Source organism: Neofelis nebulosa, chromosome 2 (assembly GCF_028018385.1).
Source record: "Neofelis nebulosa isolate mNeoNeb1 chromosome 2, mNeoNeb1.pri, whole genome shotgun sequence".
In the NCBI taxonomy this organism is placed as follows: Eukaryota; Metazoa; Chordata; class Mammalia; order Carnivora; family Felidae; genus Neofelis; species Neofelis nebulosa.
Window position 1 is genome coordinate 98,335,205 of NC_080783.1, and position 27,529 is coordinate 98,362,733.

Here is a 27,529-nt window from a genome sequence, read left to right on the forward strand (position 1 = left end):
GCACACCCAAAAGAAAAGGTAGCACAGTTACATCCTTATTTTGGTTGCTGAAATGCTTCAATGGACTCTTGAACTTCTTGAATTTTTTTGGACTGGGTTTAGCTCAGCAGAGACGGATGCTGTTGGTCATGGCCAGCTTTCTTTTGGTTTTCATCACATCTAGAGAACTTCCATAATTGATGTTTATTAAAATGCCTGATCACATCCTTCACAGTGTTCACTGACTACATTCCTTGTAAGGCTTTTTGCCTATGCTCACACAATTTATCATTCCCTACATAGCCTTACATATCTGCATTATTTGGGAGTAACACCAGAAATGTTTACTGGCCTGGGAAGTAATTACTGCTCCCTCATTAAAGTGATTTGCAAATGCACCTACCAAAGTCATACTGTTTTTTTTTTTAGGACTTGTCATTTTGATTAGGTCTCAGCTCATTCTGGAATACAAGACACTTCCGAGATGTTGCTATGTTGCTGTAGTTTGGTCATTTGACAAAATCATGGTTACCTCTTATTTTCTGTTGGAAGCTACAGTGTGTTAAGGTACCTGTTAGGACTTTTTCCTTAACCTTTATGAAAGCAGTATGCATTGTATAATTTTGTTTCTCTTAGCTCTTGGGGTGATTTGGGTCCATGTGGCTAGATGCGATTCTAGTTGTGTCTCCTTAATGCAAATCCAAGTATTTGTGGTGTCCAGCAAGGTTCACATAGAGGTGCTCAGACAAGAGGAAAGGCTGTGTGTTCAGAGGAGGAGATAGTTGCCCCTTAAGAATACCATAGAGAGGACATCACCAAGGTGGCTAGATAGGAGACTCCTGACTTTCCCTTCTCCCACCATACATCAAATAGCTACACTAGGATCAATTCCCAGTTCCCTCCCAAAGAGATCCAGAAACTAATTAATTGAGTGCCCCTGACACATTGGGTGACTGAGAAATTCCCGACCCTGAAATAAGTAGGAAAGGCTGAGACAGAGCACCCTCCCCCCACCACCACAGGGCTCCTGACAGTCAGGTGAGCAGCCATACCTGTTAGAGTGGTCATTCTCAAAAAGACAGGAGAGAAGAAAAGCTGGTGAGCATGTGGGGAAAAGAGAACTGTTATGCCCAGAATTTGTGATCCCCAAAGACCACCAGGGAGCCTAGTCAGATGCAAAAGCAAAGAGCCTTTATTCGAGCTAGCTCGAGCTCAACCCTACCTGCACCGAAGCAGCAGTAAGATACCAGAGAGAGAAAGAGAGAGAGCAGGTTTCAAGAGCACAAAGGTTTTATAGGGATCACGGCCTTAGCCGATTGGCTGGGGAAGGGTCGTGGTCTCAGCCGATTGGCTGGGGAAGGATCAGAGTCCTGTCACGCAGGTTGCTGGGTGTGGTTTGAAAGGTTTAAAGTAGAGTGATTACAAAGAGGAAAGCCCATCCCCCTCCTGTCCTTGAGCTCCGGCTCTCAGAGTGTCAGTGGTCTTGGGCCTGCTCCCCCAAATCAGAAGAGTCTGGCCCTCAGGTCACCCAGCCTCTTTCTCAGGGGTGCAGAGAGAGTAAGTGCTGGATTGTAGGGTTCTCTTGCCATCTCTCCACCTTCATCTGAGCTCTCCTTTCCCCAGTGACTCATCCCAGCCCACCCCCAGGTGAAACAAGGAAACTCAAGGCTTTCCTCCACCTGTTCTACATCCTCAGGATGGCTCCCTGACCACAGATCTATGCCTAGGCCCCAACTCATGTTGAACGGGTGAGCGGGAAGTTACTCAAAGGGAAGAGGTGTGGTCTGAGGTTTGAGCGGGAACTTCTTTCTGCGGCCATGTCGGGGACATAGTCACTCAAGATGGAGGATACAGAACAAGATGGAGTCAGGCGGCCTACGTCTGCTCTTTCAGAACCCTTGTGCACTGTTGGCTGGAGTATAAACTCACACAGCCACTGTGGAGAACAGTAAGAAGACTTCTTAAGAAATGAAAAAATACAGGTGCCTGGGAGGCTCCATTGGTTAAACTCAGGTCAGGATCTCAGTTTGTGAGTTTGAGCCCCAAGTCCAGGTTTGTGTTGACAGCTCAGAGTCTGGAGCCTGCTAAGGATTCTGTGCCTCCCTCTCTCTCTCTCTGCCCCTCCCCCGACTTGCACTGTGTGTGTCTCTCTCTTTCAAAAATAAAATATAAACATTAAAAAAAAATTTTTAAAGACATGAAAAAAACAGAACTACCATGTCGTCCAGCAATCCCACTTCTGGGTATATGATCCTAAGGAAAAGAAATCACTAGCTCAGAGAGGTACTCCCATGTCCACTGCAGCTCTATTCACAATAGCCTAGGTGTGGAAACAACGTAAATGTCTGTCAAAATACGAATTGATAAAGAAGCTGTGGTTTATACATATGATGGAATATTCAGACGTTTTTCAAAAGGAAATCCTGCCATTTGTGACAACATAGATGAAGCTTCAGGGCATTATGCTAGTGAAATAAGCCAGAGAGAACACAAATACTACAGGCTACCACTTACATGTGGAATATTAAAACAAACAAAAACAAAACAAAAAAAAACAAAAAAAACCCCAAAGGTCCAACTCCTGGAAACAGAGAGTAGAATGGTAATGGCCAAGGGCTGAGGGACCAGGAAAATGGGGGGAGGTTGCTAAAACACTACAAAATTTCAGTTATAAGATGAATAAGTTTCAACGATCTAATGTATAGCATAGTGACTATAGTTGATAATACTTTATTGTATAATCAAAATTTGCTGAGAGAATAGATCTTAAGTGCACACACACACACAAAGTACCTACGTCAGGTGTTGGATTGTTAATTCACTTGATGGTGGAAATCTTTTCACCATGTACATGTATACCTTTTAAATATATTAACGTTTATTTTCTCAATTATACTTCAGTAAAGCTGGAAAAGTAATGAATAAAAAATAATTTGCTTAACTTTTGTTTCCTGATAATAACAACTGGTTTATGGCCTTCCTTAGGAAGGAAAACTCAGGCCAATACAGCAAGCTGGATAATCTGGTTCTTCACTCCACAAAGCACCTTAGCAACCCACTCCAGGAGGAAAACAGATTTGAGGTGTGACTCAACTCCTGATCAAAAGACCCAAGATTAAGGGCACCTAGGTGACTCAGTCAGTTAAGTGTCTGCCTCTTGGTTGTGGCTAAGGTCATGATCTCACAGTTCCTGAGTTTGAGCCCTGCATTGGGCTCTGTGCTGACAGCTCAGAGCTGGAGCCTGCTTGGGACTCTGTGTCTCCCTCTCTCTCTGCCCCACCCCTACTTGCGCTCTGTCTCTCACTGTCTCTCAAAAATGAATAAACATTAAAAAATTTTTTTGTAAAAAAAGATCCAAGATTAATTCTTGGCCAGCACCATTATGTCAGCACATAAGTCTAATATTAAAAAAACAAACAAACAAAAAACACTAGATTGGGCGTCAGAAAATATGAACTTTGTCAGCAGCTTAGTTGTCAGGAAATATAGGGTATATTATGGTGGTCACATAATAATCTAAACTATGACACTTCAGTGATGGCAGACACTGTTAGTAACTATACCAATACAGCAGTTATAAACTGGGACTGCCCTCAGCAAATCAGAACACATCATCATCCACATTCTGTCCCTAGATATTCTCTAGAGACTCTTGCAGTTGTAAAACAATGATCGCATGATTAGTGAACTAGTTTTAAATTTTTATCTCTGAAGGTTAGGGTTGACAAATGATTGACATTTCAAAATAATTAGGTAGATGAAGACAGAAGTTTTATTTATTTTTTGTTTATTTATTTATTTTTGGGAAAAGAGAAGGGGGCAGGCGCGGGTAAAGGAGTAAGAGAATCCCAAGTAGGGTTCCATGATGTCAGCAAAGAGCCTGACTCCAGGGCTTGATCCCATGAAGCATCATGAGATCATGACCTGAGCCAAAATCAAGGTTCAGATGCTCAACCAACTGAGTGCCACCCAGGCTCCCCAGAAAACAGAAGTTTTAAGCACTGAGAGCAAGATTTTTTTCAATGTTTACTTTTGAGAGAGCATGTGTCCACCAGTGAGGGAAGGGCAGAGAGAGGAAGAGAGACCCTCAAGCAGGCTCCATGCTGTCAGCAGAGCCCAACATGGGGCTCCAACCCACGGACTGTGAGATCCTGACCTGAGCCCAAATCAAGAGTTTGGACACTTAACTGACTGAGCCATCCAGGTGCCCCCTAAGACCTAGAACACTATCTCCCTAAGATTCTATTTTTGTCTTTCATAAGTCTTCTAATAAATTAAGAAATTATTCTTCTTCTTTCCCAACACTTTCATGAATACACAGTCCTGAATGCTTTAGTTCTTCCTCTCAGGCACTACAAAATTTTTTCATGTGCTATTTTCATATTTGTTTTTTAAAAAAGCAAACCTGTTACTCGCCTTTCCTTTAGCCCAGTGTGAAGAGAGAGGGAAAAGGGAAAGGCAGGAAGTGGGAAGTAAGTGGAGGAAGAGGGAAGGGTATGAGAAATAAAAGATGCCAGGGCAGGCATCTTCCCTCAACTCCTCTTCATGGAGTGGACTTGAGATGGTAAAGCCAGCAGAGGCTCCCAGGTATTTCCTGTACTGTGCCATCTTCACGTGCTATTATTCTGTTGTTTAACAATAAGTGTTTTCCATAAAATCTGGCCTCCAAATCCAAGCTAACCACTCAATGCTTGCACCTATGAATGATCTCCTCTCCAACGCTGAGGCATGCACACCCAAAGGCTCCATTTCCCAGCTCTTTTGGTTGCTGGCTTCCAGTCACATCCTGCCCATGGGTGTGAATGGCATAAAGAAAAGAGAAGCCAGAGCATTTCTTTGCCTCCTTTGCCTTCAGTGGCATCACCTGTAAGGCCCCTGCTCTTTGCTGTGGTTTTGCTGTGATTGGGCTTCCTCTGGGCAGCCCTGGCCTCAGGCTTTGCCTCATCAGCCTAGGGCCAGCCTGGAATCCTGCTCTTGCTAATTTCTGAGTTACCTGGGTCTTTTGCTTGTCCTCTCAGCGCCTTTAATACCTGAGCTATCAATTCTGTTTTAAATTCTGTTTAAAATACTCAAGGGTAGTTTTTGTTTTATTGGTGGAACCCTGACTCTGTTACACTCAATAAAATAGCTGTTCTAACTATGGAAAAAAAAACTCACTGGAAGGGCTTATTCATGGGATGGAATGTAGATCTCTCCTACAGGGAACCTTCCTAAAAGTGATTTGATTAAAAAATTTCACCTTTTATGTTGGCTTTAGACCTCACCGTAAGATGCCACTCACTGTGCTTCATGTTTGGTCTCTCCACGCTGAACCGAGTTCCACAGGGAGATCTGCTTGATCAAATACCTGAGACACATTTAGAGATTCAGGTATGAAAGAATGATGGAGTGGAAATGTTTTAATAAAAGGAAGCTTTAGAAATCAAATGCTTGTTTGCACAAGACAGACCTGAACTTTTTATGTATTTTTACTGAAATAGAAAATAGATACTATAAGTGTAAATGATTTTACAAAAAAATGAATTAAAAGAAATCATTCATATTTTACATTAGACTATTTGTAGTCTATAATCTTCCCCAAATAATATAGCATAAAAATAAGCAGTGTTTCAAATGGCCTTCAAAACCAGGATAGTTTTGGCCCAAAATTATACCAGAATTAGTAACATAATAATTAGATTTGATTTTATAATTATGTTTAAATTTAAAAATACTCCAGGATCTTAAAATATTATTAAATAGATGAATAAAATTATCAAGTTTATAATAACAAATTTCAGGTAAAAATCTGCATTAAATTATCCGCACCAAGAAAAACATACCTACAAAAGTATGTCCTTAATTTATCATAAACATTTCATCTTTCTAAAGTACTCTTTCATTACATCTGGCCTTCCGGGTCTGGTAATTGAAGCTGACTTTTATAGAAAATTACTTCTATACTACTACTTCCCAGGGAGTATTTGAACACTGCTCCCGATTACTTAATACAGACCTATCATATAAAATTAAAACGCTGCCACTTTATCAGAATGATGCACTCTTGCCTTATATAAAAATATAAATCACAGTATGCTGACACTCAATAACTTCAGCTTTAATTTACCTGCCTAAGGGGATTAAGAATATACTATAAAATTTTAGTATGGGAAGTATCACGGATGTAAAACAAATCTGCACAAGAATTTGCCAGAATTACTATAAAGAAAACTAAATAAGTACACATACCTGGCTTCACACAAGAATCTGAATATTAACACCAATCTGAATATTAAGACCCACTTTAGAGTATACTAGTTGAACTTGACCTTACATTGTATCTTGACATCTTTTTGCCATTATCTCATATTTCATGTCATATAATAAAAGGCATTAGCATTTTCAATGCCATGTCTACATTCTGTCTAGCCTCTTTCACTCAGGTTTTCAAAAGTAGGTATTTCAAATGCAGCTGCAGTATCCACTGTGTGGGGAAAACCTCCCAACCCATGCCGCCCTTGGGGCTCATCCTGCAGACGCCCAGCAGTCAGTTGTTTAAGAAGACCATTCTGGACGGATGCAAATGCTTTATTCAAGTTCCACTGATGTCTCCAAACCCCAACCAATTAGTTACACAAGCTTTTTATTACATGTACTCATCTCCATATTTATGGTATAGCAGATTAAGATGGTGGGGAGAAAGCAAAAGGACCCTGGCTGTGATTATTTTAACAAGATGGAATTAAAAGATGCAAAAATCTAACAGTACCTTACGCTGGTATTATTAGCATCCCAATTTTTAAGATTATAAATTCACAATACTGAATACACTAGTGACTACTTTTAAATAAAACATTGAATAATTTCATGCTATAAAAATCATGTGCTCACAATTTTAGCTTGGATTTGTTTCGCAGCTTATTTAATGCCATCTAGAAGCCAAGCAAGTAATGAAAACTACATATTTTAAACATGTGTTAGAGGAGGCAATGTAGTGAGACTCTAATAAAGGCCGGTCACTTAGAAAAGTTAGCACATTTATCTGATATACTCAGGCTCCATAAAACAGTCTTGGATGCAGACTGTGCTGGAATTTAACTTCTGCAATGTTGCTTTATAAATCTGACTGAAAGCTTTTTAGAGTCCACTTGCTAAGCCCTAACAAAAGCAAAACAGAACTATGGTCTAAGCAGTATTACTGCTATTACTACTCCCTCAAGCACCACACACACTTACGTTGTTTGGCATTCTCGCTTGAACTAGAGAACTTTTAGAATCACAGGATTTGGGACCTGGGGAGGAACTTAGAGGGCATTGATGTCACTCCTCAGTGTTCACTTGAGAAGAGTGATGGGGCACTAATCAAGGAAGTCAGCATTTATGAAGCACCCAGGCACATGGGGCTGGGCACTTCTGACTTCACTATCATATTTCAGATTAAATAATTGCCCCCAAATTAGATTGCTAATAGGAACAGGGAGAATCCAACTTCAGAGTTAATGCCCTTTCCTCAGGGTATCTACAAAGTGTGGTCTTGGGACCAGTACCAGGGCATTCCTTGGAAACTTGTTAGAAATGCAAATTCCCAGGCCTTCTCCCAGACCTACTGAATGGGCCCTGGTGGGGGGAGGGGGGGCATCCAGCAAGCCCTGCAGGTGATGCTGATGCACGTGCAGTGAGAGCCACGGCTCTCTAGCATGTTGTCTCTTATAAGCTTTCCTTGTAGAATGTATATTAAAGTATAATCTTACACTAAGCTACCACACACAAAATGTATTACTATACTTTATACCAGAGTAAGACAAGGATAGCCTTCAATAAAATTCTGTTTTGATGTTACATGGTTTAACTGACACTGATTTTTTTCCTAAGAAAAAAATGTGAAAGCTATTTCAAATAAGCAAATACTGGTAGTAAGACTCTAAAGAACTGTTTTGACCTTGTGTCAAAAAGTAAGACTCTTGAAACAAATCTGCCTGCCTTTCAAGGACCCGCTGAAATTAATAAGTACTCTTGCCTGACTGATCTTATTTAATTACTTGCTCTCATTAAAACTAATTATAGAAAAGCCAAGTAAAGGGGTGACTGGATGGCTCAGTTGGTTAAGTGTCCAACTCTTGATCTTGGTTCAGGTCAGGATCTCACAGTTTGTGAGATGGAGCCCCCATCGGGCTCTGTACTGACAGTGTGGAGCCTACCTGGGATTCTCTCTCTTCCTCTCTCTCTCTCTCTCTCTCTCTGCCACTCCCCTGCTAGTGTTCTCTCTCTCTCTCTCTCTCTCTCTCTCTCTCTCTCTCTCTCTCAAAATAAATAAACACTTAAAAAAAATAAGAGAGAGAGAGAGAGAGAGAAACCAAGTAAAGAAATACTGAAGGCTTAGTATATAGGATCTAAGTTAAAGTTAATAAAAGTTAACTCTTAAAAATGAAACAATATGTAAAATTAAAAACTAAAAAGTTCATGATATTCCTTGTTAAAAGTTTCTTTAAAAGTTCCAATTTTGAAATATTTCTTTTCCAACTTTGAAATATCATGAAGGAAATGTCTTCATGTGAGTACTTCCCCACTGCAAATTCCCAACTCAAAAATAAATTCGCATTCATCTTACTGAAAACTCAAAATGTTCTCATTAGATATTTTTAGCATTTCAGCAAATATGCCTAACCAGAGGACTAGTTTCCCCACGTAACTTTTCCTTAAATATATGTCAATGATTTCATTGAGATTCTAATAACATATGTTGCACATGAACAATTTTACCAGAAAACACTGTTTTAAATGCAATGACATTAAAGTGGTGCTTAGTTTTTAAAATAGATAAACCACAATTTTTCTAGATAACCAAAAATCAGAATGAAAATAAGGTAATCTACATAAGACTTAAAGTTAAAATAAACATTTCAATTATCATGCAATCATTATGTCTGACAGCAAAACAGAAAAGCTTCATGTCAATGTAACAGTGAATTCCCAAGTCATTATTTGCTTCTAATTTATAATGAACTCATCTGTGTCCCCAGTTTATTTAAAGATTTAAAGGGAGATTACCTGTGTAAATACAGTACATGAACTACAAAACAAAATTTGTGTACACCGATAAAGCTGATAATATTGAAATAAGGAAATGGGGGGAGGGGAGTGTCTAAAAATTGCAAGTCTATGCAAAAAGTATATCTCAATTTATCTAAATGAAACTTTTGGTACATATTAAAATAGAACCCTAACTTCAAATTCTGTAAACTGAAAATCTCGTATTAGTCACATCACCATTATAAAATAGAAATTAAATCTGCAGATGTCACAAATACTAATTATTTCTGTGAATTCTTCCTAAAATATTATTCAGTAATAAAGAATATTTCAAAAGGAAAGTAGGGAGAAATGAAGAATTATAACAACTAGAATTGCTTAAAATAAAAATAACATTTCATTTATTTGCTAATATGATTCTGGAAAAAAATATTTTCTAATTAATTCCTACTTTATTCTTCTTTCCAGATACTTTGTTTCTTCAACCAGCACACTGAAGATTAGTGCTTACATACCTTACCACACTGACATCCGAAAACCCTTAGCTTCCAGAGAAGTAATACCTTGCAACCGCAAATCAGCTCTGCATGAACGACCATAATGGGATATTAGCATTCTTCGTGCAACAAGGCAGTATTCCTTTGAGAACATTAACATTTAACCTTGTGAGTTCACTTCTACAGAAACAATAAACTTTATTCATCAGCTACCAGAGGAAAATCAGTTTAATGTAAGGAATTAACTAGGCCAGGCTGATAGAAGCCAATATATCAACTTCTTAAAAATTCAAAATTTATTTCAAGTATAGGTGTATCACCTACAGCTAATGGCTTCTATGAGCTCCAACAAGCATTCATCGAAGCACTTGTATGGCTGCTTCATTTTTCAGTTTTGTTTCAATTCAGAGTCTGATGTTCATCAAACATAAGGTCATAATTTGAAACATTTAAGAGTGGGATTTAAATTACATATAGGAAGAAAAGTCCAAGACTGAAAGAAGGAATCAGAAATCCCTATTTTGTCTTTTACTTTAATTTTTCTTATTTTAGAGAGAGAGCATGTGAGCAGGGAAGGGGCGGGGGTGGGGGGGGGAGAAAGACAGAGAGAGATAGAGAGAGAGAGAAGAGAGGGAGAGAGGGAATGAATCCCAAGGAGGTTCCACACTCAGTGCAGAGCCGGGGACGAGGGGCTCAATCCCACAAACCTTGAGATAACAACTTGAGCTGAAATCTAGAGTCAAACATTCAACCGACTGAGCCATCCAGGCGCCCCTGCTCCATATGGTCTTTGGATTCAGAAAAATAGAACTGTGGACCAGTACTGCTCTAACAGAGGGAGAGCAGGAGCAGTTACTAGAATGTAACCCTGCCAACATTTGCAGAGGCCTGCAATTAGGCTGCTGCAACCTGAGGGCCTTGGACCTACATGTCTGGGAAATCACAGAATGGAAGTAATCCACAACTTTATTTTTTGAGCAGATGAACCCTTGACTACAAAGGTGCAGAAAGGAAGTCCCCAACTGCTCACTCTTTGTGGCTGCAGTATTCAAACAAAAAAATCATTCAGACAACACCTGAGAGAAAAGGTAATAGGTAGATGAGTGAAGCAGCAATAATTCGTACTTTCAGTTAACTGATTTAATGATGCTTCCTTCTAAAGAGGTTGTTCTTAAATTACAAAAAACAAAACAAAACAAAAAACAAAACATAGTAGCCTAGTGGAAGTCTAACCAGCATGCTAACTAAGGCTTATTACTGAGTCCTTGAGTGACAACACATGATCTGTAAGACATGTGAACACAGAGCATAAGAAAACCCAAAAAATTCTAAGTTCAACCTCATTTCCTACCATTTTTACAGAATAATTTAAATTTTGAATTCTGCCTTCACTGTTTCAATGATTTTACCCTGTAATTTGTTGAAGGTATTGGTGACAAAACAGAAAAAAACAGAAAGTAAAGGTATCTAGATAATAAACCTCAACTGAAGCTTGAGCAATTGAAATGTTACTTCATTAATTTCTTTTTAAGAAAAAACTCCTTAGCCTGGCTGGCTTGGTCAGTAAAGCATCCAACTCTTGATGTCAGGGTCATGAGTTCAAGCCCCATGTTGGGCATGGAGCCTACTTAAAAAAAATAGGCAGGGGCACCTGGGTGCCTCAGTTGGTTGAGTGTCCACCTTCGGCCATCTCAGGACACGATCTCGCAGTTCATGAGTTCGAGCCTACATCAGACTCACTGCTTGTCAGCCTGTCAGCACAAAGCCCACTTAGGATCCTCTGTCCCCCTCTCCCCGCCCTCCCCCACTTGCACTCTCCCAAAACTAAATAAATATTTTTTTCAAAAATTCATTATAGGTCCATATTCTTTACAATGCCTTTACCCTGGGTCACAGTAACAAAATCAATACTACTTTTAGCTTTACAAGAATTATTGGTGGCACTAAATAGGAGAACAACCATTTGTTTTTTAAATTTAACGTCATAAACAATCTTTTAAGCTAATATAAAAGATCTCAGGACAAGCAAAAAGATGGTTAAACTCCATTTTAGACTTATGGTAACACCAAAACAACTTTAAAAGTGTGAATAACACAAACTGAAGCCAAACACTGCAAAGAGAATTTTAAAAATCAGATCTGTTAGGAAATTTTGAAGAGAAATGAGCTATTTTCACAAAACTTGAAAAGGAAATGGGTGATTCATCAAAAGTCTAGATGAATCCTGAGACACCTGTTCATTCACTGACGTCTGCAGTGAACAGGGGCAGTTGCAAAGTAAGTACATATAAAACTCAAATTTAAGAGTTGTAATTAGGAGTATTTTATATTTAACTTAAGCTTGGTAGCGGAAAAATTCAAATGGAATTTTTAAAGTATTTTTTTTTTACCTTCTTAACAAACAAGGTAAAATGTTTAACCATTAAACATTTATTTCGGAAAACTAGAATTAATTAAGAGACATCCAGTTCTAGAGTAATTTGGCACATATATGAAAAAAAAAATCAGAAACCAATTCATAGATCTGTAGCACGCAAGTACATATATATAAACATTTTATTTCAATAATACTCTTCATCACTTCAATTTAAATCATTCCATTATGAAAATGTCTTAATTGAAGAGAGAATATTTCTTCAAAACTCTAAATTAAGCAGAGCTTTATCAATTAAATTTACAGCAATACAGCCTTTAGAAATACATAATTCTTCATTTTACAATAATACTTCCCCTTTAAAAATTTGTCATAGTTTGTCACAGATTTAAAATACAAGGCACCTAATGCTATGAAAGGGTAATACAGCATATGTAGTGTGAGTGAACCAGATTTTTCTCAGAGATTGATTCTCTTTAAAGTCCCACTAAATTTGCATGGACACACTTGCATAAAATTAAACATTTTTCTGTGTTGTTAATTTGCAATATTCTACGAAACTTAAAAGTATAATCCATACCTATTATAGGCAGCTTATTTTATCATTTTATCTGTAAGAAACACTGATCTATATACTTAAATGATTTCTTGAAAACATTTTCATAATATAGCCCAGTGTTTAACAAATAATGTGAAAATAAAGTCTCCAGAACATCAGAATTTTATTCCTTGATTAGTTTAAATTATCTCATCAGCTGAATTCCTTGAGATGTGTAAGGCAGGTTGGTCTTTTAGCGGGACTGTGGACTGGAACTTCCTATAACTGTGGTGATATGTACACAGCTACATAGCAAAGTACTTCATTATGAAATGAAGAAAACAGGTATGAGGAAAATATATTTTAGAGTTCCAAAGAACTGAAACTATTATTTTTCAGACTAGGCACTGAAACATTTTCTACAAAAACTTGCCAGGGATTGTCTCTTCGCTGCATAATGTTCCATTATCAAGCTAAAAATAAAAACAAACAAACACAAAATCATCATTAGATTATAACTGTCATAGCTTTAATTTTTACAGTTTATACTGTAAAAAGCAAATTATCTTAACATTGAAATATATAACAAACACAGTTTATTACACTTAACAACTGGATACTGGAACTGGAGGTGAGCACTAAAAGCGCATGGGAGTGAGTTCCACAGCAGTGTCTAAGGCCAACACTGCTTACAGATCATGTGGTGACAGTTTGACTCATGGCATACCCACCATTACCCCGATGCAACAAAGACTCCTGCCACACCTTTCCCTTACACTCTGCCGAGGTCCGTCTTCACTATCTCCTCTTACCCAGTTCTCACTCCCAAATTTACTGAGTCCTTGCCTGGGGTGGGGTGGGGGGGCATGAGTGTGACCTTGGGAATAATGCACACACAGTAGGGAAAGAGTGCATACGTTACAGCACTACAAAGCTTTAAAAAATAACTATATGTACTTTTTAAAATTTAAAGATGGTAAGTAAACATATTTGGTTCTACTTTGCTGCCAAAACCTCAGTAAAAAGAAAATAAAGGGATTTTTCTTAAGGAAAAAGTCACATGGACAAAGGGAAGAGCAGAGACTAGAAAACAACAGCGAAGCAGGTATCTCTAAAAGGAGGAGTGAAGAAACAGCTAAAACAGAAAGACTGGCACGGTTTATAGAAAAAGCAGTTAGACATTCAAATGTCCTGCCTTACTTTTTACAGCTGGTCAAGTGCCCCTTCTCTATCCCCAGAGAAAATGTGAGGTGTATTCTCTAAAAGTGTAACAAAGGGTCTCTGGACTGTGGAAATGCCAAGCACAATCCACCATGACTCAGGTAAAAGTAACATTTACATCACCATGACCATGCAAACGCTGCTTACAAATCTATCCATAATTATACAATAAGTACACTGGGATGGGGAGGTGGTGGAAAAGCAGGCAAGTGGGGTGGGGAGAGAGGAGGATGAAACTTGAATGTAATCTATCCTCATCTACCAAAGTGGGAACATCAACTGAAGATGCCTAAAACAGAGAAATCAAGAAACAGAAGTATAAGTGTGGTACTTGAAGACAGTGTGTGAGGTGGGGTGGGGGGAGGGGGGAAAGAGGGGGGTCAAAACAACTGACGAGTTTAACGTTGACTTCTTAGAGCTGGACGAGAGCAGAAGCAGGTGGGCAGGGCAGGCGGCAGCTGCTCTGTACGAGCAATCTCGTAGAACTAGAACTCGAACTCTCTCAACTATGTGCATGGGTGACCATCGTAACAGTAAAAGCTGGAATACAAAATGACCAAAGGAAAACACAAGACCAAGACACTTAGCCCTAGGTTAGAGGTGAATCTGCCACAAAGATGATGACACTTAACCTTCAAAGGCCAATTTGAGTGCAAGGAGTTGACAGGAGTTGTTAAATGTTCTAAGTGAGGAGGGGAAGCCCAGCTGAGTCAGGAAACATTTCAATATAAACTGCCTCAGGTTATCTTAAGAAGAAAGGGACCTGAATCTGCAGAATTTCAGTAATTTACTGTGATTTCTCATTCTAAATAAGTACATAACTACTTTTATAGCTGCCAAAAATATATGTTAGATGTATTTCAAGCATTGATGCAGCGAAAGATAAAAATACCACGTACTCATCTGTCTTGTCAGAAATATAAAAGATAGTATTTCTTACAATTTTTTAAAAATGGGGAAATGTTCTTGAAACATTAATTGAAAAAGCATAGTCAGAGAATCAGGATATACACTATGCCAGTTGTAGACAACACACACAGACATACAGAGAAAAGACTGGATATACACCAAATTAATATATTTTTTCTTACTTTTATACTAGAGGAAAAACATTTTTCTAACATGTATTATTAAATAAAATTATGATCCTTAGCGTGAATAAAAGTAATAGTTGAACTTGGGATCACTTAATTTGAGTCAGGCACTATTGCACACTTTAAATCTTACCAAGTATTTAATATTCCCAGTAATCTTATGAGAGAGGAGGGACTACCACAACCCCACTTCACAAATAAGAAAACTGAGGCACAGACAGGTGAAGAACCTTGTATAAGGTCACACAGCTAGTGCACAGAAAAGCTAGAATTGGAACCCAGGCAGTATGGGTCCAGAGCTTGACTCCCTTACCCTCTAGACAGTATTTGAGATTACAGGAATAAAGAACCTTATTCAGCACGAATACTAGCTAACATACAAACCTGGACTACAGACAACAGCTAACTAGCTCCGTCCTCCTGAGAAACACCGTGCATAGGAATGAGACTCTCGCACTGTTCACTGTCTTCTGGAACCCTTAAAAAAAATGTTTTTAAGGCAATAGTTAAGGAAAGCTTTTGAATGGAAAGGAGCCCTTAAAAATTATCTATTCTACTGGCTGAAGCTGTGAGGTCAACACTAAGACTAAGGCAAGACTTCCCAACAACATGCCCCAAGTTCTTTTTATAGTAGGATGTAAAAATCTTTCTCTCTTAAAAAAGAAAGATATTTGGAGCAGTGTTATCCTATTTTATTTAAATTTTGTTCACACCAATGAAAGTTTTCTACATTTAAATTCATCACAGCAAAACAGTAAGCACTTTGGTTTTACCTATAAATCAAAATATTTTTTAAAGTAGTTGTGAAGAAACTATCTTACCACACAAAGGATCTAAACAACTTATTTTAATTTTATGTGGCATAGTACATATAAAATTATAATCTTTCAGTAATTCTTCACAAAGTGTCTACAAATTAGTCCAGCATGATACGATTTCCAGTTTAATTAGCAAGGATTATATTTTCAAAAACTTATACTGGAACCAAATATACCTCTGAATACGATGTTTTCTGCATATAAAGGCAAAAATTCTTCTGATTCCCACCATCACAGGATCCCAATTATTATAATGGCAGAGGAGAGTTACAATAAAAAATGAAAAAAATACAGGGATCGCGCCTGCAAAAAATAACCAAGAAAACTGCACCTAAAAATAAAAGATAGAAAAATAAAAACAATCCACCATTATCATTAAGACAACTTTATTCTTTAAAATAAGTTTTCCATTTATGAAAATCTGCAGGAATAAGTCAAAACACCAAGAAGATAATACTTAGCATTAATAATATATTAAGTATATTATTAAATATGAGGATTCAGAACTTCAGCATATGATTCCACTTGCTTAAATTACCAACAAAAACATGTCTTGCTTGGAAAATGGCCTAGGAAAGGCAGAAGGCATGCTTTTCCTGTATTAGGCATAGCACATCTGAGAGCAGAATTACAAACCATTTAGCTTTGTCTTCCACAACACATTGCCCATTTTTTTCCTGTACTGATTACTGCCGATCCTCAAGTAGATCCTCCCTTCAGTTTTGAAGTCACCTTCAAAAACTCACATTTTTATTTTTACTTTTTTATTTTACAGATAGAGGGGGAGAGAGAGAGAGAGAGAGCGAGCACAAGCAGGGTAGAGTGGCACAGGGAGAAAGAGAATCCAGGTTCAGTGTGGAACCTGACATGGGGGGTCAATCCCATGACACTGGGATCATGACCTGAGCTGAAATCAAGAGTTAGACACTCAAGCGAGCCAGCCAGGTGCTCCAAAAACTCACATTTTAAAAAACTATGCTATAATATGTTGTGATACATTGTGCTATGTTACCATTCCTTCCCAAAGACAGCACCAAAAACCCTTAAGTGCAACTTGTGCAAACCTTTAATTAAGTTTGCAACAGGGGCACCTGGGTGGCTCTGTCAGTTAAGTGTCCGACTTCTGCTCAGGTCATCATCTCACAGCTCGTGGGTTCGAGCCCCACGTTGAGCTCTGTGCTAACAGCTCAGAGCCTGTAGCCTGTTTTGGATTCTATGTCTCCCTCTCTCTCTGTCCCTCTGCTGCTCACTCTCAGTCTCTCTCTCAAAATAAATAAACATTAAAAAATTTTTTTTAAAAATTTGCAACAAATTCTCCTGCTTACTCTTAAAATAATTTGATTATGTAGTAACAAATGAAAAAAATTCCAAAAGGAAATCATGGCTTAAGTACACTAAAGACAACAAACAAGAACACTTTTACTAAGAAAGTGAGCCAGAGAAGACAGCAGCAAGCAGGGCCTCAGGGGTGAAAAGCCCATCAGATATCATCAAGGTTGAGCCTCCAATCCATCATTTTATCAGGGTTGTCAAGAAAATTGAAGATAATGAGATGCCATAAAGTGAAGAAAAATCTTTCCCTTCATTAGTTTACCTCTATCATCTAGATTCAACTAAGAATCAAAACCAATTGTCAAAGAAGGCTGCACTGATTGAGACTCAGCTGCAACCCAGTGGTGTGATTTGCTTTCAACATATTGATGAAAATAGTAACTCCTATCTTTAAAATAAGAAAAACTGTGCTTGTTCTCTGTAAGTATTAAAAAAAAAAAAAGTGCAGTTTAGAATCATAAGCAAGACTCCCTCTGGTGGGAAACATATACTACTCCAGTTCACAGCACAATTAGAGCAAAGGGGTTTTGTGAGAATATTTTTTATGAGGGACTCACAATGCATAATGCAAGAATAATCACTGACAACTTTTAATATGCATGTCCTGCTTGCAGATACACACACAGGCTGTGAGCCTAAGAATACCCAGGAAAGAGCAGTCAGTAAGAGATACTAAAAAGCCTTCACAATGCTATCAAATTTTTGGCAAAACATATTCTTGGAATATTTGCCAGAATATTAATAATCTAGAAAAGCCACGACGTATTTAAATGACCCAAGACCAGAAAAAGTATGAAAACTTATGACTAATGAAAGTTAAAGATATAGATATAGTAGATAAGAGTGATTTCATGAATATTCAGCTAAAACCCTATTTTACAACTGAGTAAAAGTAAACTTTGTAAAGGTGGGTAGAACCCTACTTGACCTTTAAAAGCAAAGTTCACCTGTAACAATGCAGTTATTTATGTGTTGCCACATAATAAAAAAGTTCTGATTTTATTTCCAACAAGCTATGAAGACAGCATTTTAAAATGAAGACACTGAGGGGTGCCCGGGTGACTCAAGTCAGTTGAGTGTCCAACTTCGGCTCAGGTCATGATCTCGTGGTTTGTGAGTTCAAGCCCCACGTTGGGCTCTGTGCTGACAGCTCAGAGCCTGAAGCCTGCTTAGGATTCTGTGTTTCCCTCTCTCTCTGCTCCTCCCCTGCTTGCCCTCTCTCTTTCTCAAAAATAAATAACAACATTAAAAAATTAAAAATAAATAAAATAAAATGAAGACAATGACAAAAAATTGTCTACATTACTGTCTAAACCTGACCATATCTGGATATAAATGTGAATACTAGCAGAGATGCTTCCTATCATACAAAATATCAATTATAAATAGGTTTAAATAATTTATTTTAAGCACAATAAAAAATATTGATAAATGCTGAAATTTCAGAAACTATATATAAATAGTTGCTTATTAGAATTAAAAAAAAAAAAACATGAAAGTAGAGTTCTCCTGTTTCTATTACAGTTCTGGGACATCCTGCCACTTTTTCTAGAAAGTATCTTCCTACCCTTGATTCTCACTGGAGGCCCAGCCAACTCATTTAACTGGCTGTCCAATTCGAGATGTGAAGACAATCGAGAAAAGACTGGTTATGTTTTTCTAATCAATCAATCAATCATTTATCTTCATTTTCCTTATGTTTTGCCCTCATCTTAAAATATCTGAATCCATAAATTACATACTCATTAAATAAAATTAGATCCCCTGTGACAGTGTTTTAAAAATCCTAAAATTAACCTTCAATTTTTATTTTTCAAATCAGCAAAAGCTGATATTTTCAAAATATCAGTACAGAAAAGCTCATTTACATAGTAGTCTACCAAAATCCTCTTATACAGCACTCCCTTAGTTTCACTAGAGCAATTTTGGTTGATATTCAAGATCCTGAGATGTGGAAGGACCTGGATATTATTTAAACCTATAAAGAATCTAATGATGTATAACTTTAGTGTTATGTATGTTACAATATTCTTGCTCTTTGAAAATGCACGATATAGAAGATAACCTAAATTAAGGAGAAACTCTGTTAATAACCATGACAAATAAGCAAGAATTTACTGAGCCATGAAACAAAGTATCAGCAACAGAACCGTTTTTTAAATAAAGAAAATACATATCACTGAGAGTTTTTTGCCTTTATCCTAAAAACTGCACAAAGATCTAAAAAAAAAATATCTTTAAAACTTTGATTATAATTTCTACACATTATAAGCCTTAGGGCTTTCAAGTATTCCCTCTTCAAATTGTATTAAACCAAACCACACACACACACACACACACGCAATTTTGTTACTTAATACCTGGAGTTCAAAGTTTTACAAACACTGAACTGATAAATGACTACACTACACCTTTTAGTTGAATATATATGGCATGCCTTTCTCCCCCTTACCCCCAAAAGCACTAAAGAAACTCCTCCCTTCGGGCTGTTACAAGGTATTCTCTTTTCTGTGATGTTATCATTGCCAATGTTCATCATAAAAGTCCCTGCATCCAGACCAGGACATCACAGAAGAGGAACAGAGCACTTGCCCCTCCTGAACCAGACAGAAATGAGCATTTGCTGAGAAACATTATTCCTGTTGCTCAGACTGATAATAGTATCACACTATTAAAGAAACTTTGGAATTTATCTTAGAAATCAAAACACCACTAATTATATAATAAGATATATCCCATTTTCTATTCTATACCACTGACTTACCAAAGAAAACATGCAATAATCAGCTCTAAAACTGGAGAACTACATATAAAGATACTGTTTGTTCTTCACTAAGAAATTAAGAAAAAAAAAATTGAAAAGCTAAAAATGCAAGAGATTATCCATTTCTTTGGTACTTTTTATATATCTCTATGTAGTAAAGCACCTTGGGACATTTAATCATGTGCCCTAACTTTCACTGTCTCTGTTTTAAAACTACATCTAAAATATCTAATAAATAGTGTGTCTTACCTTTCGCATACACATGTCAGCTATTATGGACAGAGGTATTGTAAGGCTTAGTGCAAGTGTGCCTATCAACGATGAGGTAAGAAAGCAGCCCCTAAAAAGGAAAAAGAAGAAAATACATGTTTCCATATTAGAAAAGTAAAACAACCAAACGAAATATGGACGTGAGAGATCAGGAGCAAAAACAAAAGCTTAGGACAGACTCAGACACAATAAAGCAACTAGAAAGATTCTTAAAGTTTACCTTCAAATACTAAAAATCCAAATACGTAAGAATAAAACTTTCAAAGTACTTTATGGCGTTTTCCAGATCTGCTTACAGATATTATTCAATTTGGATGCATAGCTTCTATTTCATTAACATTTTTAATAAAATTGCTGAAAGAGTTCTCATAGTTTTGTAATGATGATACTTAGCTAACAAAGGAAACAGCTTTATTAAACTGCAGAACAGGGGGCGCCTGGGTGGCGCAGTCGGTTAAGCGTCCGACTTCAGCCAGGTCATTCATGATCTCGCGGTCCGTGAGTTCGAGCCCCGCGTCAGGCTCTGGGCTGATGGCTCAGAGCCTGGAGCCTGTTTCTGATTCTGTGTCTCCCTTTCTCTCTGCCCCTCCCCCGTTCATGCTATGTCTCTCTCTGTCCCAAAAATAAATAAAAAAAAAACAAAAAAAAACGTTGAAAAAAAACCTGCAGGACAACACTTCACACCACAGACTTCTAAGAAAGTGATAAGCCAACACGTGAGTCTTTCACCAAACCAAAAATATCTCACCCTCATGAAAACTAAAATAGTCTTCTGACCTGTGTTGTTCTTTTGGTTTGGCTCAGCATTGAAAAGGACTGGTTATTTTTTTTTTTTTAATTTTTTTTTTTTAACGTTTATTTATTTTTGGGACAGAGAGAGACCGAGCATGAACGGGGGAGGGGCAGAGAGAGAGGGAGACACAGAAGCGGAAACAGGCTCCAGGCTCTGAGCCATCAGCCCAGAGCCTGACGCAGGGCTCGAACTCACGGACCGCGAGATCGTGACCTGGCTGAAGTCGGACGCTTAACCGACTGCGCCACCCAGGCGCCCCTAGAGGCTATACCATTAGTTCTTAATGCAGGAAAGAGAACTCAAGTACTATTGGTTCCCACTACTTATGAGCTAGCTGCTCTGTGAAAAGACAGTTCAGGAGGTCAATTTTTTCTTTTTTAATGCAGCATATGTACTTAGAGATTTGTAACACAAAGTACCATCATAAAGAGTCTGAGATGAAGTATTAAAAAGGAAACTATTTGGGGTGCCTGGGTGGCTAAGTTGGTTAAACATCTGAATCTTGATTTCAGCTGATGTCATGACCTCACTGTCATGAGATCAAGCTTAGCACAGAGCACGGAGCCTGCTTAGGATTCTCTCTGTCTCCCACTGCCCCTCCACCGCCTGTGCTTGCATGTGTATGCTCTCTCTCTCAAAATAAATATAGAAAAAGAAAACTATTTGACTTATACTGCCTTTTCCTAATTTGGCTGATGGTTGAATCCTTTTATCATCTTTTATCATTTCAGGGGCACACTCTGGGAAATGCTGAGACAGAGAACTAGGTGCTACCATTCAACATCTAATACAAATGGTACAGTATATGCGCTTTACAGTACACCTCAATTTTTAAAAAATAAACAATGAGGGACAAGAACACATCTTTAATTTACAAAAAAAAGTTCACAACCATACTTTTAAATCTGTAGTTTACTACTCAGCCCTTGATTATGTACACTGAAGCTTACTGTTCCATTTAGAGTTAAACATACAATAACCCTGCTTCTCCCAAAGAAGGGAATCATTATACATGCAAATTATGACTTCTGAGAAATGTCTATTTTCTTATAATTTAAAAAAAGGTAAAATATAGAGAGATATGTTTCTTATACTTGTTTTGTTGCCAAGAACACCCAGAGTATAAGGGATATGTTTGTTTCTTCACTGACTGGTTTGCTGCTACTGAGTTATCATTAGTACTCTAAACACTCAAGTATTAGAGTGTATCTGAAAAATAAACCTTCTTGAGATCCTGAAAAATCCATTCTAGGTAAGGATAAATATAGCTTTTATCATAATATATGACTTTGTATAGTTTAACTATTCAACAATACTCATATATTCATATATCAATACTCATATATACACAGCTGGGAATATAAGTTGTGTTTCCTCTGTGGAGAATGACATTGCAATTCTCTATCAAAATCTAAAGTCCCTATAATTGACTCAGTCTTTTCCACTTACAGATATTTACCCTATAGAATGCTTACATATATACCCAAAGACATATAGGAGAATATTCAATGCTATTTTATTTACAAAGTAAAGGAATGGAAACTTAAAATGCCTCTCAATAAGGAACCAGTAACATACATTATATTCTACTTATTATGTTACATAATGGATTGAAACATAATGTATTAGAACTATACACAGGCTTTAAAAAATGAACTGAACCCAAGTGCTGATATGTGAAGATTTATAAGATAATCTGTGAAAAAAAACCAAAGTACAGAACACTATCTATAGTATGCTCCCATTTGTGTCTTAAAAATAAAACAATTTGTTGGACTGGGGGGTGGTAATTAGGAGACTGACACACCCTTCTGCATGTACAGAAAAAATTGTAGAAGGCTTAGAAGTTAACAGTGGTTGTCTATGAAAGAAAGGAATGGAGATTTGGAGTGAAAAAGAGATAATAGGATTTCCTTTTCATTGTACACCCTTTTGTATACCTTTGCATGAATTACTCTTTTCATTCTAAAAAAGTTATATTAAAAAAATTTCAAAACATGTTATTATTTATTTAAATGTAAAGTTTCTCCAAGGGAGCAACTAAAAAACTCACATAGAGAAATTACATGTCATGCTTGATCATCCTCCAGAACCTACATCAAATTCTGCTAAACATAATAAAACTCTATTGTATATGTTTATTAAAAATAAAGCTCTCAATAAAGAATGAGCATTTTAATACTTACAGGTGGCACAGTCCATGTTTACTATGAGTCTTAATGTAATAAGCATCATACTAAACGCTTTCTCTAGCCAACACCCAAAGAAAAATTTAATTATTGCTTTGAAATATATTCATTTGCTTTGAAATTTTCTAACTTAAACTAAACTTAAAGAACTAGAAAACATGAACTTGTATTGAAATATAGTTAAGTACACATAATTATTTAAATTGCAGTAAAAAATGGCTGAAGATCAACAATTCTTCACGACTCAACTGAGTTCAATCAAAACTCTACCAGAGTAAGTAATTCTACCTGTCCAGACCCAAGAGTAGAGAGAGGCAAGAGAAATGAGACAAAAGAAATACCAAAATTGATAGAAAAGAATAGGATGAAAGAGAGTATATGATATATAATCTAGGAAATAAAATACATAACTCTCTTTGATGCGCACCTAAAATACATGCAATGAAAGACGGAAGAATGAATGAGTAAATGGATTCTGATATCAAAGAGTTTTAGATCAGCAAAGGAATTTAAATACATAAATTACTACAAATGAAAGTTAATCTTTCAGTACTACAAATGAAAGGGAGTGTGGGAGACTATCAAGAAAACAGAGAAATTTCCTTAATTGAGGAAGGGGGAAAGTACAGGCAAAGCATTAAGGAAATCCATGGAAAAGGCTACTTTTGTTGTAGTCTTTTGCAAGGGAAAACTAGTTAGTAGTCTTAACTAGCATATAATAAAAAATTCCTTTTAGGAGTTTAGGTACAATTTGTGGTGTTGTGTTTTTTGTTTTTTTTTTCATTTCCTATTAGATGGAAACAGGACTAAGTGTCAAGCTCTATATCTGAAAGATTTCTTAAACACCACACATAATATTATCTTCAAACTATTTTAGGATCATTATGACATATCAACATACTTGGTATTATAACATTTCAAAGCATGTTATCATTCCAAGTTAATTGAGGTTTAGGGTTACACATCTGGCTCACTTACACGAAAAGCCTTAAGAATAAAAAAACAAAAAGCATCTATGAACAACCAGACATTCCAGTCTCCTAAATAAGCAAAGCTCCCTAGATTCTCACTCAGAACTCATGTTATTCATATTTAGAATATAAACCTCGTAAGTTTAGATGTCCATTAGGTAACGGCACCTTTCATTTATATAACATTCTACCTTTAAAACACTTTTACAAATGTAGATCATTTATGTTCATCAGAAATTTATTCAACAAATATTTGTTGAGCTCATTCTATGTGCAAGGTAATACTCTACACAATGGGTGCACAGAAGTTAAAAGACAAAGTTCTTGCTCTAGTAGAGTTACTTTATTAAATTGTGAAGTGTGCGGGGTGGGAAGGTGCACAGGAGGAACCATCAAAAGACAGAAGAAATATAAAATACTTAATCTATCCCAAAGTCCATAAACTGGTAACTAATAAATGATAGTGTAATAAATAGTACATACCACAACCACAGGAACTCTGAGAGAACCGTTCCAATAAGGCCATTAATGATAATGCACATTAATACTACTTTATTGGGAAACTCAAAGTCCTCAAATCCAGTATAATGAAGTAAAAAGAAACCTGGCCATAAGAGCAGCAGATTAAACAGACCTACAAAACCTAAATATGTATAAAAGAGACAAAAGTTAGTAATTGTGATTTATTTAAAATTTTCAAACTTATAACTCTATAATTAGAGAACATTAGATTTTACACAAAGAGTTCTAACTGGTTTTCTTAACTGGAACTTGTGTTTCTTTGGTTCATATCTATGGACAACTCAACACCAGAAAAAACTACACTAGCAGCTGGTGATCACTGAATCTTCAAGGTTCAACTATTCACTGCATGGAGCAATTCCTATGGAATAAACTACTTAATTCAGAAAGAAAGGTTGCTAACCTTAGCTACCAATAATTTAGTGTCTTCAAACTTAAAGAAGCAATTGGTATATGGTGTGTATATGGATATTCAGCCTAAATTATGAGGAAGTTGATGGCTGCTCCCTGATTCAACTCATATTTATGTATAAAACACCTGTGGCATGCTCGGAATAATGAAGGAAGTTTCCAAAACAATACATTCTTGGTTCTTGCCTATAAACTAGTTGGTGAGAGAACATACCTACATAAATAGCTACTCAACATATGAACTAAGGACAGACTGACTACTCATAAAGGAAGGCTGTAACATTTAGTGGTTGACTGTATGTGCTCTGCAGTCTAATTGCTCTGGGTTCCAATCCCAGCTCCACCATTCACTAGTAGTGTAAACTTTGTGCAAGATGCAGAACCTCTTTGAAGCCTCAGTTTTCCAATCCATGAGTATAAAATCATATCTAAATAGGTTAGTGGGAGAATTAGATTAACACTTACAAAATACAGCATAGTACTAGCATAAAGTAAAAAGTTAGTAAAAGGTGAGCTATTATTGTTATTATAGAAATGCAAGTTTATGAGTCCCTATGAATACAAAGACTGTAAAGAAAAAAATTACAATTTTATAGTAATTTTTATCGCACTTTCTATACAGTTTAACATTGCAGATCCACTATGAGATTCATTAGATAACTATAGAGCTTTCTTCAAAGTTAAGTTATAGTAAATATATATTTCATATTTGTTGCTAAATAATAGGCTAGTATTTCGGATGCCTAGTTAAATCTTTACAGGACTGGAGCACCTAGTCTCTATCTGCTCCTAAAGATTCACAGTTACCTGCCTCCTCTGAAGAATGGTCTCGGAGAGCAAACAAGCCAAATTTTCCCAAGAAGTGATCACCCCACACCGTCTGCATCCCACAACTAACCCATAGAGGATGCACAAGGCTCCTCTCATGGCTGAAATCCTACTGTCTGTGAGGACGCCTGTGAGGAGTACCTAGACATTACCGGCTCCTTTCCCCCTCCATCTCCTGACCCAACATGCCATGAACTGGGCCAAACCTCAATTATACTGAGACCATAACAGTTCTTTCCCCTACTCTATCCTGCTTTTCTTACTCCCTTGTCAGGTTTCCCTGCAGAGCATCCCTTCAATACATCACCCATAAGAAATTCCTGTCTCATATCCTGCTTTTAGAATACCCAATTTAAGACATCTAGTGATAAAAATAAAAACAAACAAAATGACACACATACAGAAGGGACTCATGATCTGAAAAGCTTACACAACATTAAGAAGTTGTTGTAATCAAAACACCAAAATTTGGCATTATCAAAAACCGAATCTACTTTGCCGTCCCTGGACTATCAAGTCTATGGAATCCCACATGTATTACCAACCTCTGAACCTAAAAACAAAGGTCCCAATTTCTTCCACCCTCCAGAATCTGGCCTGTATACCCTCCTGTTCTTCCCTAAAGTGGGCTTTCCAGCACAATCGCACAGATCCACTCACTGTTCCCTGTTATGCTCTGCTCACATCTCCATCCCTAAAGAACCCTCCACAACCCAATCCTAACTTCTTTCTGGTCCTGCCTATTATAAAGCCCAGATCAAATCAATATTGTGTTATAGATCATGTCATATATGATATATAAAAATCACATATGATTTTTTTTGTCTGTATGTAATAAGAATAAATTAAACAATTTTTCCTGAAAATTGCCAATCTTAAAAAAAAACACACACTCAAAAAATATTAGCATTTCATTCCATTCCAGGTGGAATTTTCTATGACCCTAAAATAAGACATTATTAAAGTTACCTTCATATTTAAGGCATATTTATTGAATTCCATACTTAAACTTGAGTGATCACCTGGTCTGGTAGCTTTCCAAATGTTTTGTTTCTGTTAAACTTTAGGTGAAGATATTCAAACATTTCTTAGCAGAAAAATATTTTCTACAAATCAAATTATAATGCAAAAGCCCAAGAAAACAGAGCTGTTCCAGCTGAAGCAACAAAGGGCTCTAAGAACCAGAACCATACATGCAACTCCACCTCCTCCCACCCATCCCAGGATCCTCTGCAAATCATTTTGAAAGCTACTCATCTGTCCAATCTCCTTATTTCTCAGATGAGTATGAAATAAATGAAATTATAACAACTATATTCCTGGTCTCCTAATTCCCCATAAGCTGTACTTTGAACTTTCATCACCAGGCTTTTTTTAATCTACTGATATTCAGATATCTTTTAGAAGATATCTACAGATATCTGACAGATAACACAACTATTTTACTCAGCTGATATCAGGCAAATGAGAACTTATAAGTTCTCATATTCAGTATTTTATTTACAAAAATTAAGAACTGATGCCAGAAAATACATTTTGGTAATTTGAAAAATCTATGTCATAAAAAAGCCTATATCTTAAAGAGCAGATGGAAAGCCTTTAAGTGTCCCATGAGTTTTAATGAAAAGTACATAGACTAGAATAGTATTCTTTGCTTCTAAAAAGTCAAAAATGGTAAAATGTGTAATACAACAGGTATTTTCTCACATGCTTGTAATAGCATAATTCTTTCCTATCAATGAGGAAAATATCTGATTCACAGGCTGAAACATGAATGCAAAAAAGGCATTAGGAAGAATTTCTTTCTTTACTTCACACTGAGGAAACTGGCCTTCTGTCAGAGGTACACAGTTATGCAGGGCAAGGTATGAGAAAAACACTGAGACTGGACTTCATGAGCCTTAAAATCTGACGGTTTT

At 36.9% G+C, this 27,529-nt stretch overlaps 1 protein-coding gene and 1 long non-coding RNA gene across 2 annotated transcripts in view; one reads left to right on the plus strand and one right to left on the minus strand.

Moving 5' to 3' along the window:
• The first annotated feature begins 5,234 nt into the window (after nucleotides 1-5,234).
• LOC131503793 (uncharacterized) lies at nucleotides 5,235-9,695 on the plus strand. The gene is made up of 2 exons (XR_009257609.1): nucleotides 5,235-5,349; nucleotides 9,457-9,695. It is a non-coding gene; the product is annotated as an uncharacterized LOC131503793 (long non-coding RNA).
• Nucleotides 9,696-12,004: 2,309 nt separating this feature from the next.
• SLC35F5 (solute carrier family 35 member F5) overlaps nucleotides 12,005-27,529 on the minus strand; it is a 37,047-nt gene continuing 21,522 nt past the window's right edge. Inside the window, exons 12-16 of the mRNA XM_058715475.1 lie at nucleotides 24,333-24,492; nucleotides 19,876-19,966; nucleotides 15,707-15,861; nucleotides 15,097-15,190; nucleotides 12,005-12,870 (exon numbers count right to left, since the gene is read on the minus strand). Coding sequence (XP_058571458.1) covers nucleotides 15,115-15,190; nucleotides 15,707-15,861; nucleotides 19,876-19,966; nucleotides 24,333-24,492 — 482 coding nt within the window. The 3' untranslated portion in view covers nucleotides 12,005-12,870; nucleotides 15,097-15,114. The remainder of the gene's footprint in view (nucleotides 12,871-15,096; nucleotides 15,191-15,706; nucleotides 15,862-19,875; nucleotides 19,967-24,332; nucleotides 24,493-27,529) is intronic.